General features: G+C 41.0%; 1 protein-coding gene across 4 annotated transcripts in view; it reads right to left on the minus strand.

Moving 5' to 3' along the window:
• The window catches only part of BICD1 (BICD cargo adaptor 1), an 808,512-nt gene that overhangs the window by 143,967 nt on the left and 645,249 nt on the right, over positions 1-19,296 (minus strand). The window contains exon 8 of one of the 4 annotated variants that reach the window (XM_086952775.1): positions 2,969-3,958. The exons of the other annotated variants lie outside the window; for them this stretch is intronic. Coding sequence (XP_086808901.1) covers positions 3,362-3,958 — 597 coding nt within the window. The 3' untranslated portion in view covers positions 2,969-3,361. Of the gene's footprint in view, positions 1-2,968; positions 3,959-19,296 lie in introns of those variants that run through there. 4 annotated transcript variants of the gene reach the window in all.

Here is a 19,296-nt window from a genome sequence, read left to right on the forward strand (position 1 = left end):
ATGGGCGGTGCAGAAGAGATTAGAACTCGGTGGATTTGGCAAACAGTGCAACACGTCATCCGCTGTAGATACACCAAAACCGTGGTGTGACCGTCCGTCAGATTAGGAGTTAAATCCGGATCTGGTGGGTGGTCCTGTGATGGTCGTACGGCAGCGGTCTGCTAGGCTCATAGAAGAACCTATCATGCGGACTGCCGCCGTCAGAGCGCTGACTGCACCTTCCTGCACAATGTGACAATTATGCCACAACAGGTAGGAAGGGGGTGCAAATGAGGGGGGCACTACACGTGCACCCCCAGGCCCAAATCTGGCAGGGGGCCATTGTAGGGCCCTTGTGTTGCCATTACTCCACCGTTTTCATGGCGGGTTCAAAGCCATGAAAAAGGTGGTGAAATGGCAACTCGGAATATGCTTGGCAGTGCCGGCATTGGCACCGCCAGCATATTCCTGCTTGGTGAAAGACCCCCGGCCCAGCGGGATCCTTGATTCCAGCAGTGCCGGTGGTCTCATGGCAATCCGCCCGCCGCAGTCACAATACTGCGGGCGGTCCCGGAATGTGGCAGTGGTCACACCGCCACCATGTGTTCGGGGGTCCTATGGACCACCAAATTCGTAATAAGGCCCTAAATCTGGCTGTACCAAAACTATTTGTATCTCACCACCACCTGGAATTGATTAAAGGAATAAAGGTGAAACTCCTATACTTTGTAATTTTAAACTATATTATGTATATTAGTGTGCTTAGTCCCAAAAGAGCCGGTTTGTGCGTGTAAGTATCGTCAACTACTCTTTGTGAATTAAGAAGCCAGCTATGTCATATTGAGTTACACTTCTAGTTTGACCACGCTGGCTACCATGGAATATAAAATTACACCTCTGTGCTAGCATTAGCTACTATGATATATACAATTCCACCGCTAGTGTGACAACATTTTCTACTATGATATACGAAATGCCACTGGTAGTGTGCCAGCCCTTGATACTATGATACATGGAATTCATCCTCGGGTTGCCAATATTTTCAGTGCGTAATCCGTTCTAGTTAAAAGTATCTACATTCTACTTCTAGCTGGATTCTATCTAATTGACAAGTGGGCCTGATGATGAGTGCCATGGCAACGGATCGCTATTTATCGCAGCCAATAAATAAGAATACTGTGTGGATTACTTATCGGATGCAGGGGCGGCCTTAGGCATGTGCAAGCTGTGCACCTGCACAGGGCCACCAAACCCCAGGGGCCACCACGCCAATATATATCCTTAATATAAAAATCCTCTGAGGATGGATACATATTTGCGTGGCGGCCCCAGTGGCAGGAATTTGGCGGCCTCCGGCTCTGTTCCACTTCCAAACACCCTGACTCCCCCCCTCTTCACTGGCCTCTGCGCTCCGCCCCGCCCGGACCCCTCTTCCGTGGCCCCCTACCTACGCTCCCTGCCCAGGGCCGCCATGAGCCTAGAGCCGCCCCTGTCGGATGCAATAAATTACTCCAATTAGAAGTCTCAGAAATTAACACAAAGTTCCACACATACCGCATTTAACTAGGGAACTTGGGATCAGTGCCTTTGTGTCTTGTCCTCTTGCCTCCAGCCCACACAGCGCATACACTGTGGGAAGGAAAATGTGGGATTCTCACAGAGCACATGCATAAAACACCAGGAATGTGACCGTGGAAACCAGACTCTACTGACCTGTACATTTCGAAGGCTATTGAAGGCATATTGTGTACCGAAACTTTACACAACAGTGCACAGGACTGTAAACATCTGCACTCATTCACATACTTAAATCAGGGTTCCCCAAAGTCAGCGCTGGGGGGCTCGATCCATGCCAGATTTTTGGATAATTGTAGTTATCTTTAAAAAACTGGCATCAATCCGGTCCTCCTGGACCGACTCGGGAGAACCCTGCCTTAAATTCTGAGCATGCAACAGAAATGATACAACACCATATATATATCTTTCTCTACCTCTGGCTTTCATGCGTGGTCAGCATCAGGAGTAATTGGAACCATTGTCATGCTCACCCGTGGTATGGACTTTGGCTATGTTATCCGCAAAAAGTAAAGTAATCTCCACTATTGTAAAGTGTCCAAAACATGTCATTGACTGCTCTGTTTCGTGCGGGCATGTGTTACCTACTCCCTCTTGTCTGTATATTGTCTTGCATAGTGCAGTAATTGCATTTCCAGAGCTCTCACTGTCCCTGTACCCTTTTTATGGGCAATTGGCACATAGAAAATTATTAACAACCTAACTTTATTGTACCCTTACACTGTGGCAAAAGTATCAAATGCACATTCTTTTTCACCATTTTTTTTAGGAAACAATATGTTGTTAACGTAAATTTTTAAAGTTTGTGGGAAGGTTAGTAAAATAAAACACAATAAGAATGTTCTGCCGGTGTTATACACATTGGCCCGTACGGACGTGTGTCCCCTGAATTCCCCTGGTGTATGCAATAATTGGCAGAGTGACATCACCACCATATCCCTGACATAACAGTAGAACTTTGTCAAATATTCATTGATTCATTACCTTGCAACCTTGCTAACCTGTTTTGCAAGCGAAATATAGCTGTTGGTGTTACAACGTCATTATATATATAGAAATTGTGTTGATGTTCTTCACAATTGTATGTGGTGTTACACATAGACTGATTAACAGGCATGTTATTGTGAAATTGTACATATCACACTCACTGGACATGTACAAATATTAATTCACATATTATGGTACTTAGTTAATTGGATTAATATGCATAGATAGTTTGATTAATATGCAATATGTCTTCATAAAAAATAAACAAACTTGCTGTAATAGCCCCAAGATATATATGCTATAACGACATATCAAAAACAGCTGTGTGTGCATGCTTTTTGCAGTGCCAGGAATAAGGCCCCTCACAGCAAATAGCATTATTCATTTACTTGACAATATTACAAACAGTAATTACACTTGGCATTTATAAGTATTATTCTTTTATTGATTATAAAATATTAAAGAATTACACTTTATAACAAAACATTCTGACTTAGGTATTTTTAAAGACCATCAGTATGTTCATATTTTAAAATTGAAATACTTATAAATTTTCGAATTAGAAAAGCTGCAGCATCTTTGTCCACTTGGTCCCTTGCATTTCTGCCTGCCAATACTTTAAAGTAGCACCATGATGAACCCCAACCCGTTTGTGCAGGTTCCAATCACAGAACCCTATATTTCTGCATAGGAGGGTGTGGGGTCTACCAGTGTTGGGATACCCGCTGTAAACTCCAGGAATGTACGCGAACCTAATGGAGCCAGATCAATTACTGGTCACTATGTTCTGATCAATGGTTTCAATGACAAAAATATTGAATTATTTACTTGGATTGTCAGTATGGGAAGCATCTGAAGTAACATGCGAGGGGTTTATCAACTTTGGAAGAGCATAAGTGTGTGGAGAAAATGCAGATTGTACCTGGTATATGGATCTTGGAGGTGTTGAGTTTAGGCTGTAACTGGGTCGCTGCGGATGTTGCAGCAAGAATCTGGGTGCTTCTGCAGCAATATAGTAACTGTTACCTTTTTGCCTGGAGCAGAGTGCTGCTGCAGAAAGAGAACCAGGGTCTCTGGTGCTGGGAGGAGCTCTTGAAGGAAAATTGAAGATGGTTTTCTGTGATCTGTATCTAGCTGCTGCGGCAGTCTGTGAGTAGCTGTGCTCTGTTGACGAGTGAAGCGGCGAGCTGCTGCAAGAGGGTTTATGCTGTCCTATACTGCTTGTCATTGCATACTGGTGTGGTTGAAACGAAGAAGGTGTCCTCTGGGGGCTGGAGTGGGGCGATGATGATGGTGATGCTGCGGCTGCCGTCCTGAGAAGAATGGTGTCTTGTGCTGCTTGGAACGGGTGGCTGCTGTTGCTGCTGCTGCTGGAGTAGGATGGAAGCGGTGTCCGTGGAACTGGAGCTGGGAACTGCTGCAAAGACAGCAAATGGGTTACCTGGCATCTGCAGTGGAAGGAAGATCTTGCTGTCAGAGTATAGTTGTTATCTGAGGCATGAAGGTGACATTATCTGAAATAACTTGGAAAATGTGGCTTGCTGTCTCGGTTTAGGAAATAATGTAGTGTATAGCTAATATGTGGTGGGTGGCTGTGGTAACTTCTACAAAGACCAGCTACATTGCTGGCAGCTTCACACATGCAAAGAAGTCTGTGGGGCTCTCCTGTCCTCTCTGAAGACCAACGGGAAGGAAATGCACCTATACTGCAAATGTTTGCTCGTTTCTAAACGACCAATTGATCTGTCAATTAACCATTGAAAGGATTGTGTGCAACATGTAGGTCAGTTCGAAGGCTTAGATAACCTTGAATTTCAGTTGCAAAAGGTTTTTTAGGACTTTCCTTTAAGGATTTTGATTCACAAAAAGCTCGACCAAACAGTTTCTAAGACACTTAAAAACTTTACGAGAGCACGATATTAGGCACTTTTCGTTCTTGGTTGGGCACCTTTCAGCCACTACTATTTTGCGGTTTCCATGAAGGAAACATGGGAAAACAATAACATTTTGAAACTTTTGTGAATATTTTCACAAATGGTAAATTTGAATTTGCCAAAAATGCAAGATTTTTTAAACAGTGTTTCTTCTTCTTGCTCTTGGAACTATTAATTTATTTCCAACTAAGCTTTCCTATTTAATATTCTAATTTTTAACATACCAGTTTACAGTTTTTTTTCTACAGCTCTGCATGTTGGGTGGGGGATGTGGGAGAGAGTAAATTGGGATCTTTGACAAGCAAAACACTTTTTGTAGGTAAAGGAAATGAAGACACCAGATGTAAAGCGTTTTCCAGTATCACACAATGTGGGCTGTTGGGAACTGAGGATTAGTAAAAAACACAATCCTCCATTTCCCTGCTGAACAGCCTATCCACTAGTTGCATACATTAGATGTGCTCCAGAGGATTGATCTAAACACATTTTATATTGTTTAAAGGAAAAGAGGAATGCATTTTGTGGTATAAATTAGATTGATACATTTGATTAAATTATGCATTAAATGTAATTGGCTATGGAAAATGTTTTTTTTAACATGAGATGGAAACAGAAAGTAACCACATTTCCTTGAAAAAGCCTCAAAAAGAGAAACGTTGTGATAGTAGACTTGCCTTTTGGACCTTCTAGAGTGGGTACAATAATATGTCTGTCAGAAGGCTTCTGCAACTACCGTAAGCCTTTCTCAACAAAATGTTTTGCTGTTTTGCTGTATTGGATGGGACATGGAAGCTGCTCTGCACTTCCTCATTACACTGAAGTACTTTTTTCTGTGCTCATGGCCTACTAATGTGTCAGGGTCCTCTTTTTAATAGCTATTTGACACATGACATCATCTGAATGCACTTTAAACACACTCCCTAGTGTAAGAGTCAGTTTTGGAAAAGGCCATGTTAACCTGCTTTAGCACAGTATTTACTGAAATCTTCACATAGGCGCATAAAGAGACATTCATTTCTACTTCATTGAACCTTTGTAACCCAAGTGTCTCTTGGGTTTCTTTAGAAAGGCAACTGCGCTAGAAATGCAACAGCATAAAGTGTGCTCTGTACGTACACTTAGACCCTGCAAAGGATATTCACTTGCTTGCTGTAAGAAAAGCATAAGGATGTTGGGTTGCTGAATGGCCATTGTGTGACAAAGATTAAAGTTCTCACAGTGTTTCTAAAATAGAGGCTATCATGACATTTAAAAGAAACTAAGAGTGTGCCTACTGGGACGGGTGGTCAGTCAGGTGGCACTGGGAACTATAACTCCTGGTGCCTGTTAAGGGAGGTGTATTTTGCCTCATTAGAACAAATATGAAACAAATAAGTGCATACATTTGTTTGGAATACTACTAACAAAAGTCAGAATGATTGTAACTAAGAACAGAATACATTTATAAATGAAACATACATAGACTACAGTTACACAGCTGAAATGGACAATAATTCAGGTCTCAAATGTAGATGGGCAGATCTTTTAAGACATTCTACTTAAATTGCCCTTTGTTGAATCAAAGGTAAGTTCATCTGAGTTCTACCTGTGATCCAGCATGAATGGCAATATCGAACACTGGTCTGATGCTTGACATTTGGCATGTGATGGCTCCTGCTAATGCTCCCATGAATGCCACAGATACAAGCCTAAGTCTAAGACCTTCTTTTGGCTGATTGAATCTCCTGGTAGGATCCAGATACCATTAAGCTGTATTGGAAGTTCCGAAGGACTTTTCCGCACAACAGAGATGTTCTTGTAGATGGTGGCTTGGCTCCTTTCTTGCATTTAATTACTATGGTATAGATTGGTTTGATGCATGGCATTTGGCATATTATGCCTTCTATAAAGGCCATAGTCTTCTTTATCTGATTTCCTTTGCATCGCCTGGTAGAATCCAGTTGGGTTGAAACTTCAGAACGACTCTTCCTCACAAAAGATATGAAAAGTCCTTGTAGATGGGGACTTGACTTCTTTCCTGCATTAAATTAATATGGTAAACATTGGTGTGATATCCAATATGAATCCTGAGATTTCCTCATCCTGTTACCATTCACATGAGTTGTTTTTTCTTTGTACATTACTTTGAACTTCATGTCCTTTCTTACTCTTTAGTTGTCATGCTCCAGTCTAGGTGTGCCTTCAGGTCCATATAGTGGGCAACATTTTCTATGTCCACCATCTTCTATATCTGCATAAAACGTTGCTAGAAAAGGATGGCGAAGACAGTGGCTTTGCAGAGGGTTTGCTTTCCTAAAACAGACAGAATGTGTTGTTGGTTGGTAAATGTATGGCATCTACAGATTGGTGCTCAGTTAACTGTCCTTCAAAGTATTTCTGAAAACTGAACACATTGCTGAATTCTCAAGCAACAATAAAACAGTCTCCTCTTCAGGAGAAGTGCATGGGTGTTCATCAGAATCTCATTCCCTCATCTTCACAAATAAAATAAAGTTCTAACAGCCAGATTCATCAAGCGAAATTGCGCTCGCAAAGGGCCAGATTCTGAGAATCTGGCCCTTTACGAGTGCAATTATTGCATTTGGGATTCATCATCCCAAATGCAAAATTTGCTATTAAAGAACTCGCAAATTTGCGAGGAATAGCATTTAAGGAATCTCTATTAGAGATTCCTTAAATGCTATTCTTGAAACATTTAAAAATTGCGAATTCGCAATTTAGAACCGCTATTTACCACGAAGTCAAACCTCGTGGTAAATAGCGAAATCTTAGAAAAATGCATTTAAATGCATTTTTCTAAGTTGCATGTTACACACACACATGTCCTTTGGACATGTGTGTGTGTAACATCTGTGTGAATTTACATTTCAGGGGTGTTTCAGGGTGTCCTTTGGACACCCCTGCACCCTTGAAATCGCAATCTCATTTGCGATTAGCTAATTGCTAATCGCAAATAAGGAATGACTCCCCATTCATTCCTATGGGCCTTTAGGCCGATAGGAATGAATGGGGAGTTATTCCTTATTTGCGATTAGCAATTAGCTAATCGCAAATAAGGAACCTGTAGGAATCCCAAAAAATATTGCGATTCCTACATGAATCTCGTTTTGCGAGTCTGGAATAGCGATTCCTTATTAATCGCTATTTCAGACTCGCAAAACTTCACAATGATGAATCAGGCTGAAAATGCTTTATCCGTAATATAAAGCACATCTTTATTGTTGTTGATGTTAAAATGAGTTTTATATAGCGCTCAGCTACTCTGAGGAGTGTCCCGGCACTTGAAAAACCCGCGGCGGTACAGGGACAGGAGAGAGATGCCTGATACTACTGAACAAAAAGCCAGGACTTAAGATCCTTTCTAAAGGCTAACAGGTTAACAGTCTTTCTCAGAGGAGCCGGCAGGACGTTCCACAACTGAGGCGCCAAGCGTCTAAAAGAACGGCCTCCTATGCGGGCTCGTCTAATAGCTGGAACAGAAGCCAAGGCCAGGGAAGCTGATCTAAGTGATCTGGATGGCTGGTAAAAAAACAAACGTTTGCTGATGTATTTAGCGCCTGTGCCATGAAGAGCCTTGAAAGCTAAAGTGAGCGTCTTAAAGACAATTTGTTTACGAATTGGAAGCCAGTGCAGGGTTTTCAGGAGATCTTTAGCACTGGCTCTCCGATGGAGTCCGAAGATGGCACGTGCGGCAGAGTTTTGGACTATTTGCAAACGTGATAGAAGGTACTCCGGAAGTCCGAGATAGAGCACATTGGCATAGTCCAAGTGAGAGCCTATTAAAGCCTGCACAGTGGTCTTTCTATGGGCCAAAGAAAGTAAAGGGAGAAATTTCCTTAGCATTTTAAGAAGGCCAAAGCATTTCCCGACTAAACCAAAAATTTGGGGTGTTAAGGTAAGGCCATTATCTATTTTCACTCCCAGGTTCTTAGCACTATCGGAAGCGACGGAGGGAGAAAACATGTCCTCAGGCCACCAAGACTGCCACCGAGACACGGAAGGGCATCCGAAGAAAAGCACTTCGGATTTATCCGAGTTGCACTTGAGGCTGTTAAGCTGGAACCATTGAAAAACAGCCCAAAGGCAATCTCTGTTACTCTGATATGGAGATGGTAACAGGGACGTTGACTGGTAGCCAGCCGCATCCTGAACAGCGTTTCTTACCACAGGACCGGTGGGGGAAAACAGTACAGCAATTGACCGTCTTACCCCTTGGAGAATACCTACTTAGAAACGAAGGCCCTCAGTTCAAGTGGTCACTTAATTCCAATGGAGCAGCAACAGCAGATACCAGCTGCATCAGAATTATGAAATCCATGGAAACACTTTCACTCAGGACTGTTGGTTTCTAAAAGCAGCCAAAATCTTGGGATGAAAGTCTGGGTGAAAATGAGGAACAACCAATTTCTGGTAATTCCTCATTTCTCAGTGGACGTTTTGAGTCAAACTAATCGTGGGCTGTATATTTTGATCTCTGGAGTTACTGGATCCCTCGGTATTGATAAGTGAATGTATGGGGAAATTCCAGCTCATAGCAAAGTGGCCATGTCGGGGCCGATTAATATGTTGTTAGGAAGGGCTCCGGATGGGTTTCAGTATTGTCGAATCCAATTCAGAAACCTTGTTTCCTACCAAATTGGTCACTTTTCCAAATGACCGAGTACGATGCAAGTAAGCTGCCTGGTCCGTCTGAATCGGCTCCGAATGGGTTTCAGGCAGCTGTTCAGAGCCGAATCCTACAGCCCAATGGAGACGGTTTCCGAATGAGTGAGTATGATGACCGATTCGGACAGCCACTCCGAATTGTTTTGACCATGACAAAACGGCTGTGGTGATCAGTCTTTGGGGGCTCATAGCATGCCCCCCTTCACCCATAGGCCTCCGGATGGGGCCCATGGGTGTACCCAAGGGACCCCCCTTCCCAAACAAGCACAGTGTGGCAGGCACCATGGGGTGCCCTTCACAGGGTTTAAGGGTTTCCCCAAACACCTCTTTTTCAATGGGAGACTGCGTTCTTGTTCAGCACACAGGCTTCCATTGAAGTCAATGGGAGTCCGCTCAAACCGAGTCTGTAAGCATCCGGACACATCGTAATTGGTCAGTAGGACTCCACGAATATGAATTGTTTGGAAAGCATTCCTAACCCAATTCAGTGACAATGCTTTCCTAATGACATTGTAATCGCCCCTTATTATACAGTTAGGAAGATATGCACCAACTTCAGCAGATTGGTATTGCATTTTGAAACACTTTTAACTGAAGATCATATAAATAACCACTTAAAGACTGACAGGGCTCTGTCCTGGTTATCTGCAAGAAAATACTAATTTCATGGTTGCTAAAAATACATTACTGAAGTTTACATAAACAAAAACCAAGGTAATTGCATGATGAGATTTATGGCCATAACCGCCTGAATGCTAAAGTGGGTTAGATTTTCCAACCTGTTGCAATGACACAAAATAGCTTACTTAAACACGAATAGCAAAATACTATATTCCCACAAAATGTAATAGTTCTCACCGGTCCTTTGTGAGTTTGCCATTGCACATCATCAGAATCTGGCCTATAGCTGGAAGGAAGCTGCACATTAATAATTTCAGATTATATACATCAGAATTGTGGGGCAAGGGACTCCACCTATATCTTGGTGAGCTCTTTATTGCACAAGAAGAGTGAGTAACTGACCCTACAATGTCTATAGCATGGATACGCTTATTAAGCTCATTAGGCTGGTTAAGCATAGATGCTGTGGACAATATAACAAGACCAGAAGTGCTCACCAATAAAAAAAGAGCAGAGCAACGACTGTCTCCAACTGTTAACAAGCATCAAGCAGAAGAAGTTATATTTGAACATTCCAAGCTTCTACATAACCCTCAGGGTCCATGGTCTCAAATTCATTAATTGACTTTACCACTCTACAGGAGTTCTTGTCCATGTTGGTCATCTTAAGAACATAAGTTCACTTTCAGTTAAAAACAATCGACCCATTCTTAAAGGGATGAGGAAAGAGGGTCCGAGGGAGGCCGATTCATGCTCAAGTTTTAGGCTATCCACATAAGATGAATTTACATGCAAAGAATTGACATGGAACTCATTTACATTACCAATCATTATCCTAAAATACAAGCAAGGATCAGGCCCAGCTTGAACTACGTTGGGAACACACCCATGACCTACAGTATACTTCAAATCAAAACATTAGGAATTCAGGAAATCAAATACATATTTTAGCTACAGCAAATTAGTATTTCAGATTTGCAACCACATAGTGTTTGCTCTGTAACAAATGCATTGGAGCAAATGTGATATGACTGAAAGCTCCCCAAGATCACATGAGCAACCTTCTGTTAATGACTGTGCCCCCCAGCCACAAAATGACTTTACATACCCAAACAAAACCATTATTATTGTAGTCTACACCAGGCACTGACAGAATACAATCTTTGATCCCAGATGAATAAATGCTCTTTATAAAAGTTTTTTGAAAAACTAGAAATGAATTCAATGTTATGCTAGTGCTGAAGGTGGAGTGACAACTTTCTATATGTGGGAGGTGCACCGGGAGAACATTGATATCTTGGGCTTACATAGACCAATAAGTTGCAAAAAGGATCAACAGACAGCACATCTTCTGTGCAAAAGGTCAGGATAGTAACATTATAACCTCTACCATAGAAGATGTAACAATTATTATGAATAATTGTAGAATGTAGATGAATGTGTCCATCTATTAAATCGTAAAATTGTTAAATATACATTTATTGCAGAGAATTCTGCTACATTTGAAGCAGAATGTTTTAATTGAAGAACGATTACCTGCTATAGCCAGCTCAAGAATGAAGAAACTACCAAGTTGGACAGATTTACAGAAGGATATTGAATATTGCTTGCTCCAGGTTTGCTATGTTTGTCATGTAAATGTGTTTTTTTTGTATTTGTGAGACAGAACTATCTAACTATAGGCAGGAAGCTCTACCTATATTCATTCTCAAGCCCAATAAACATGTATCCAAGTGAAAAATGTTTACCTGGTACTCATTAATAATTGTTAATGAAAGATTAGTTGCTATCTACCATTCTTGCAAAGTTTCTAGAAAACTGAACCTGAATAGTGCTTGTCATTATGCCAAATGATCAACCACATGGAAATGTATTGCCACAACAAAGCTAAATTTGTATTTAAAATACATCCAGAAAAAAATATATTTCAATTATAGTGGACCCCAGTGAGAATGAGGAAATTGGTTTTATATTTACTTGATAAATGATTGAATTCTAATAGAGCTACAGGTACTTTGAACTACAATAACAATATCACATTTTCTGAGCAGTCGTTCCATATTTTACATGAACTTATTTTTTACGTATTAACAATCTGAACACTGTTAAACTGCTATTAAGTCTCAGAGTGCATGTTCAGGACTCCGAAAATATCAGTTACAAATGGTTCCACCAATACAACTTACTACATGTTCCTCTAAAGCCATGGCAAAATGGCACAGGTTAATGTCACATTTGGGCTACAGTGTATACTTACTCCACTCGCATGTATTACTAATACATATACATACAAAGACACCATTGGGGCATGGCTGCATTTTAAAGCACTCTTATAACACAAGTCAGAGAAAAGTGTTCTGCCACGTAGGGAAAGTTGCTTTAACGCATTAGCTAAGTCATCTCAAAGTGTACCATGTAAGACCAAAGGATTTGGTACATAATTAATAAAACTGAGACATGCTAAATATTGAAGAAAATTATGTCCCTGCAATGAATAGCTACCAAACAGCTGATTGGTATGCTACAGTTAAAATGGCACTTTCCTATAGAGAGGCCTGAATGTGAACAAAAAATCTATTTTTACAATTCCTGCCAAGAATAATGTTATGAAGTTGATTAAAGTTCCTTTTCACTGCTTTATTTAAGTAACCGCACTTCAGTGGTATATGTAGACTCTATCTATCTAAAGTATAAAGGACAATTATAAAAATAAATTTTGAGCTGCTTGAACACTTAGCAGTAGTAACTAATAGATGGACAATGCACTGTTAAAAAGGTCCTTCACCATCAACTCATTGAAACATTTGTGGACCTTGATGAAAACTGTAGAAAATATATAGTTCTATCTGATCTGGCTATGAAAAATCCCAAACTTCTTCTCCACTTGAAAATCCAGGGACTGTAACTGCATTTCAAGGGTCAGCTAGATGCCCTTCTCTAAGTGCTTTGGGTTCACTAAGTCTGAAGAAGAGCTCTATCAAGTGTGGAAGAACCTGCTGTTGTGTTGAGAATCAACTGCACTTGACCCTAAGGGAGCCCTCACTGCAGAAATACATATATTCTAGAAGCATTAGCTGAGGACGTGGAAACTTAAGGAGACACCAGGCGTGCCTTTCCAACATCACTAATCAACTACATTTTCTGACCTTTGGGGAACTAAGCACCAAGAAGGAAAGGTGTGTGTTCACCAGTTAATTATCATTGGTTTGGATTGTTTTGAGCTTTTTACTATTCGATTTTTAGTTACTGTGGGGTCTTCTGCAAGATGGTATGCAAAACAAGTAAGCCCATATGGGTTCAAGTGTCCTGCCTTGCCCCGCTGGAGAAAACTGAGGACCAGAATAAAAGACTAATTCTGAAGCTCGGACTTGATGAAGGCTTGAGGTTACAAATACATATCAGCAGAGAAGCACACTAGACAGCTACAAAATCATGCTTTGTCCCTATCAGAGCTTTCTGGCACCAGAATTGAAGCCTTCAGCAGGAGTTCAATAACAGGGTATCTGGCTGTGCGGGAATTTTACTGTATCCTTCTTTGCCTCATTAGAAAAACTAAGCAGAAATATAGCAATGTTCCAGTCCCAAGTCACAATTTTCTTAATCCAATATTATCTATTTTGTGTTTTTTCTTGTTCATTCAAATTCTTTTGGGAACTGTACTGTCTTGTGTTCTGAACTTAAATGTTGATTAATACTGCATTTCTCCAGAAAAATGGCTACCGATTTTGCCTTAGTTATTAGAGACTGAAAAGAGTTTTTCAGTGAACTGTGCTGTAAGCTAATACATTGTTGCTTTATCAAATTAGTAATTCACCCCTCTCAAATTGATGAACCACCTTCTGACAACCACATAATATGGACATCTGATAGAGTCAACAAATTGTAGTTCAGTTTCTGTCACAGACTTAACTTCATACTTTCCTTAAGTAACTGTTTTACAAAAGAGAGTTTGGGATACAAAGACACTGCACCAAACACATTTGTAGGTAAAATGGTATTCCGAACACAGTGGTGCTTGAGTTTAGAAGTACCCACACAAGATCAATATTTCCAGTATTGGAAAGAATATAAATTCACAATTAAATTAGATAATGCACAGACTCCCAGAATCTTTTTCTTGATAAAATGGATTCTTTATTCATGATAGCTTTCATTTAAAACATTTCTTTTCTTCTCTAAAGTTGCCATAGCCAACGCGTTTTGTCTAAAAGGAGTTTTAGCCCTGAGGAAGTCCTTTTGGACAAAATGCATTGGCTATGGCAAAATCAGATAAGAAAAGAAATGTTTTAAAAGAAAAAGTCATGAATAAAGAATCTATTTTATCCAGAAAATGATTCTGGGAGTCTGTGCACTATGTAGTTCAATCATGAATTGATATTGCCTCCAATACTGGAAATATTGATCATGTGTGTGTGCGGAGTCATATTATTTTCAAACTTCCTTACGTAATGGTCTGCCACCAGGTCCCATCCTCAGTAAATTTGCCTACAGGGCAAAGGCTGTGGTTTCAACACAGATATTTAATTGTTAAATAACTGATACTTTGAGCAAAGGTGGTCTCCTTTCAGGAGCAATGGATAGAGGAACATTCGTTACTTTGAATAAATTATTTTCCCTAACAATCCTAGGCTATTTTTGGGCTTATAGAATAAATATGTTTACTGACCTATATACATGAATGTGCAATGCTATTTCAATCCCCCATTCATACAATATGTTTATTTTCAGTATAAAAATCTTCAAACAGTATAATAAAAATGTTAAAAACAATAATTGGTTCGATACACTTATACAGTGATGTTGTTAGAAATTAGGTTTTAGATTGGTAGAGGTATGCAACCTGCTCAAGCAGGACCCACAATCCTAGTCAGGGTAAGTCAGATACACGCCATGAATTAACCTGTTCTCATTCTCTGGTAGCTTGACACAGAGCAGGCAGGCTTAACTTAAGAGGCAATGTCTAAAGTATTTGTGCAACACTTCAAACAGTAACACAATGAAAACACCATGAAAAGACTCCACACCGTTTAGAATAATAGCTTCAATTTTTATGAACAAAACAGGACCAAAACAATAAAAATCCAACAAGTATAACTGGGGTTATGTTTTTTTTATGATTTAACAAAACTGTAGTGCTTAGATGCTTAAAGCGCCAACCGGGGCTATCTGGTCACACTAGATCGGGGGGTAAATTCAAAAGTTCAGGCTGACCACGATAGAGCGTGGGTCAGATACAGTGACCAGGGTTGGCCCGCTGAACAATATCTTAAATGCGTTGTCGACGGAGCCGAGATGCAAGGAAGCATAGGTTTGAAGGCGATGCGTCGACGCTGAGCTACGCTAAGTCGGAGATACGTTGGGAACTACAGACGATGCGCCATGCAGTCGGCGACACGGTATCCTCTTTCCTCGCAGCAGCGACGGGCGCTGGCGTCGCAAGGATGCACCATTCTGATTGGCGCAACAGCTTTGACGAGTGGGTTTTGGTTGTAGCAGCACTTTATACCCACTTCCATGGGCCCAGGAGTGGATTGGCTCCACTTAGAAAGGCAAGACATGCAGGAAGCAAAGTCCAAGTGTTGTTGCAAGATGAGCTGAAGTCTTTGATAACACTGAGACTTAGAAGAGGGACAAGCCAGTATGCCCTTGGAGTCACTCTGGGTTCAGGCGATATGGGTCTGGTCCTTCCTCAGACAGGGCGGAGGGTAGCAGACAGAAGGGCAACACAGCAGAAAAGCAGTTCTTCCAGAGCAGCAGTCCAGCATAGGGACAGTCATTGTAGCAACACTGCAGGTCTTCCTCCTGGCAGAGTACTTCATAGGCCCAGTAGTGCCCTGAAATGAGAGGGTCAGAAGTCCAGTTCTTATACCAAACGGTACATTTGAAATGGGAGTGACTTCAAAGAAATGCTTCGAAGTGCACAGAGGTCCGCCCTCTCAGCTCTGGCTCCAGATTCAGAGCATGGGGGTATGCAGCCCTTTGTGTAGGGACAGGACACAGTCTATTCAGGTGTGTCAGCTCCTACCTCTCATCCTGCCCCGGGTCAGGATATCGATGGAGGACCAGAATTTGGATGGCCACTCAGTCACACCTAAGCTCCCTTTGTGTGTGGATGTCTAGAGGGAATGCACAAGTCCAGCTGTCACCCGCCCCAGCCGTGTATTGGAGACAGGCTGCAGGCACACAGGGCTACGAGCAGAAAAATGCCATCTTTCTAAAAGTGGCAATTTTAAAAGGATAATGATAAATTTAACTTTACCAGTAAAGACAGGTTATTATTACATCCCAATGATATCAAATATGATCTCTCCACTCCTTCTCAATCAGGAATTACAGCTTAAAAGTGTAATAAGGAATTTCCAATGTTAACCAGTGAAAGGGGTAAGCCTCACAGTAGTAAAAATGAATTTGGGTGGTTTTTACTACCGGGACATGCAGTGCATGTCCTACGTTTTGATTACATTGCACCCTGCCTCTTGGGCTATCTAGGGCCTACCTTAGTGGTGACATATATGTAAAAAAGCGTAGTTTAAGGCTTGGCAAGGGGTTTTAAATGTCAAGTCGACATAACAGTGTAAACTGCACACACAAGCTCTGCAATGGCAGGCCTGAGATATGTTAAAAGTGCTACTTGTGTGGGTGGCACAATCAGTGCGTCAGGCCCACTAGTAGCATTTAATTTACAGGCTCTGGGCACATGTAGTCAATCAGGTAGTACTTGCATAGCGCTGCTTATCACCCACGAGGGTATCCAGGTGCTGTGCTGCTGTGTCAGTTGAACAGCCAGGTCTTGAGTCCCTTCCTAAAGTGGGTCAGTGAGAGTGCACTACGGAGGTGAAGGGGAAGGGTGTTCTAGGACTTGGTGGCGAGATAGGAGAAGTTTCCTCAGGTGCGGCAGCGGTGGATGCATGGTATCCATGCAAGGATGAAGTAAGCGAAACACAGGTTTCTGGAAGGTAGGTGAAAATTCAGGCGGTGGTTCATATAGGTAGGTCCTTGGTTGTGAAGAGATTTTTTCGGCACAGGCCAGGGGCTTCAATTGGCATCTTTCCTGGAAGGAGAGTGGGTCATCTTAGGCAGGTTAAGGACCAGTCTGGCTGCTGATTTCTGGATTGTATTGAGTCTTCGCATGAATTCGGTCATGGTGCCTGCATAGAGTACGTAGCCATAGGACAACCTGCTAGCGATGAGTGCCTGTGTCACCGTTTTCCTGATGTTGATGGGGAGCCAATTGAAGACAGTAGTACACTTGTCTAGGGACTTATGGTTAAATTAAATATGCCAATTGTGGATGAGTCAATCAAACAACGTTTAGCGGAGAGAGTACATGCACTTTAGCCTGGTTGGCAGTGGCAAAGTGCTCAGAGTCCTAAATTCAACAAAAAGAATTCAGTAAAATTGGAGGCAAGCAGGCAAACACTTTGGGGGAATGCCACTCTAAGGCTGACAGGTCTAACAGGTATATTATTTGCACGCATTAATCTTGCTATATTGAAAAAGCACACTCAAGTGGGCAGTAATGACACACTATTCCATTTCATTATATTCAAAATGTTTCCACGCCTCTCGCACAAGTCCAAAAGGGATATAGATACAGCATAAGTCAAATAGACCTCATTTGGTTAGTTACATGCTAAAACTGGGAGTTCGCAACTTTATTGTGCCAAAGTTATAGAGGCAGCAAAAGCTACTTGATTCCAGGAGGTAATCACTGCGAAAATTCTTTGTCTCCAATTACATATAGCCTCTAGTGCCTTAATTGTCACAGTGTGATATGGCTATGTGTTTAAGAATCTCCACTGTATATCTATTTGGACCCAAAGGAGCTTATCATGAGTATGTAAGTACAATCCTCATCTGTGCCATAGGGTACAGATACACAATTACTTCTTCTACCCCTTTCCTGTGAGGTATGAAGAGAGTATCTGTAAGGGAAAAATGCTCAGAGATGTTGAGTTTTCCTATTTCTGTGGGAAATTCTGAGCCCTACCTGTGTATAACAATTGTCGTAACTATGTGTGTTTTCCAGTGTTATGTATCTTTTGCTGTTTGTACACATTAGGTTTGCCTTACCTTCTGTGTCCGATTCTGACTCTAACCTTATTGTGCCTGCGCTTTCCTGGTGTATGTCATTGTCTTCTCTGTACCTGTACTCCATCTCCCTGATCTGTAATCTAACATTACTTCTTGACTTATGGAGTGATTCCCCCTAAGCCCAATAACACATAAGGACAATAATCTGATTTAGCTCTGTAAAGTGATGTCAGTAGATAGCACTTCACTTAGTATTACATATTGCCTGATATAACTTGTTAAATATATGATTCATGGACATTCTTCATCAAGAGTAAATATTAACACCTTGGCTGCTAGGGGGTTTTCCCCTCCTGCGCTGGATATGCATGATCCCCATTGTTCATGACAAGGTCAACTCGTCAAACGCACAGCGCAGGTAACACCCATGACGAGCTGACCTTGTCATGAGCATGGAAGGGGTTAAGGTGTCTATTGATTACTGCTTACACATGAACCTTCCTGACACCAACGTATATGACAGCTGTTGCAATACTCAGGATCTGCACCGATTGAGAGTGAAAAGCATTGGAGAGACAACAGAGGCTTGGAGAAGAAAAAAATACTTAAAGAAAGTTGTTCATGCTCATAATCATAGCAATACACTTCTGACTTTGCATGTCTTGATGGAAGAGATGGGTCTGATGTTTTACTGAGAAATGCACAAGAGAAATTAGAAGACACAGACACTATATTGTTTAAGAGCATACAAAAAAATCACTCATATTCCTTTAACGTACAAGCTACCTTTATGAATGGGGCATCAGGAAAAAGATTGAGTAGGGAGTTCTTCATAATAGATCATTTAAAGAAGAGCTACAGTTAAGTGTGAAGTTCGATTTGCCTGTTGTATAATGAACTAACTCAGCTGCTTTAGCATTTAAGACGGCCATATGATTTATTATGGCAAATGGTACCCTTCATGTAACTGACCCCAGAGCCCATTCATAGTGAGAATGTTTTCACCTAATCGATAAAACTGAGGCAAAGCAACAGATTATCACGTAAAAGAACACTTATGGACTTAAGGCCACTGAGCAGTGTATTTTAAATTAGAAGCAGGGATGAGTGTCTAGGGTAATTGTAAATACTGAAGGGCTATTCACAAAGATAAATTACACTTTTGACTAATTTACACATTTCATTTTCTATTAAACTTATGACTAACTTTACTACTTTTATCTATTCACCAAACCCAAATGTAAAGGTATTTAAAAGTGCAGACTTACATGTATCCACCCAATGAAAACTTCGAAAAAGTTTGTAAAAATATTTTTATGTAAGTTTTTTATATAAAGAAGTCATATATATTTATTTTAAATAGAGAACCAAAAAACAATGCTACAGCACTGTTAAAATAATTTCAAATGATATCTTTAATGCCGAATATGTAATATAAATATAATAAAATTAAACTTATTTTTTTTAAGGGCATTTAAATAAAGATATTTACTTAAATCTA

The sequence above is a fragment of the Lissotriton vulgaris genome, chromosome 1_2 (assembly GCF_964263255.1).
Source record: "Lissotriton vulgaris chromosome 1_2, aLisVul1.2, whole genome shotgun sequence".
Taxonomy (NCBI): Eukaryota; Metazoa; Chordata; class Amphibia; order Caudata; family Salamandridae; genus Lissotriton; species Lissotriton vulgaris.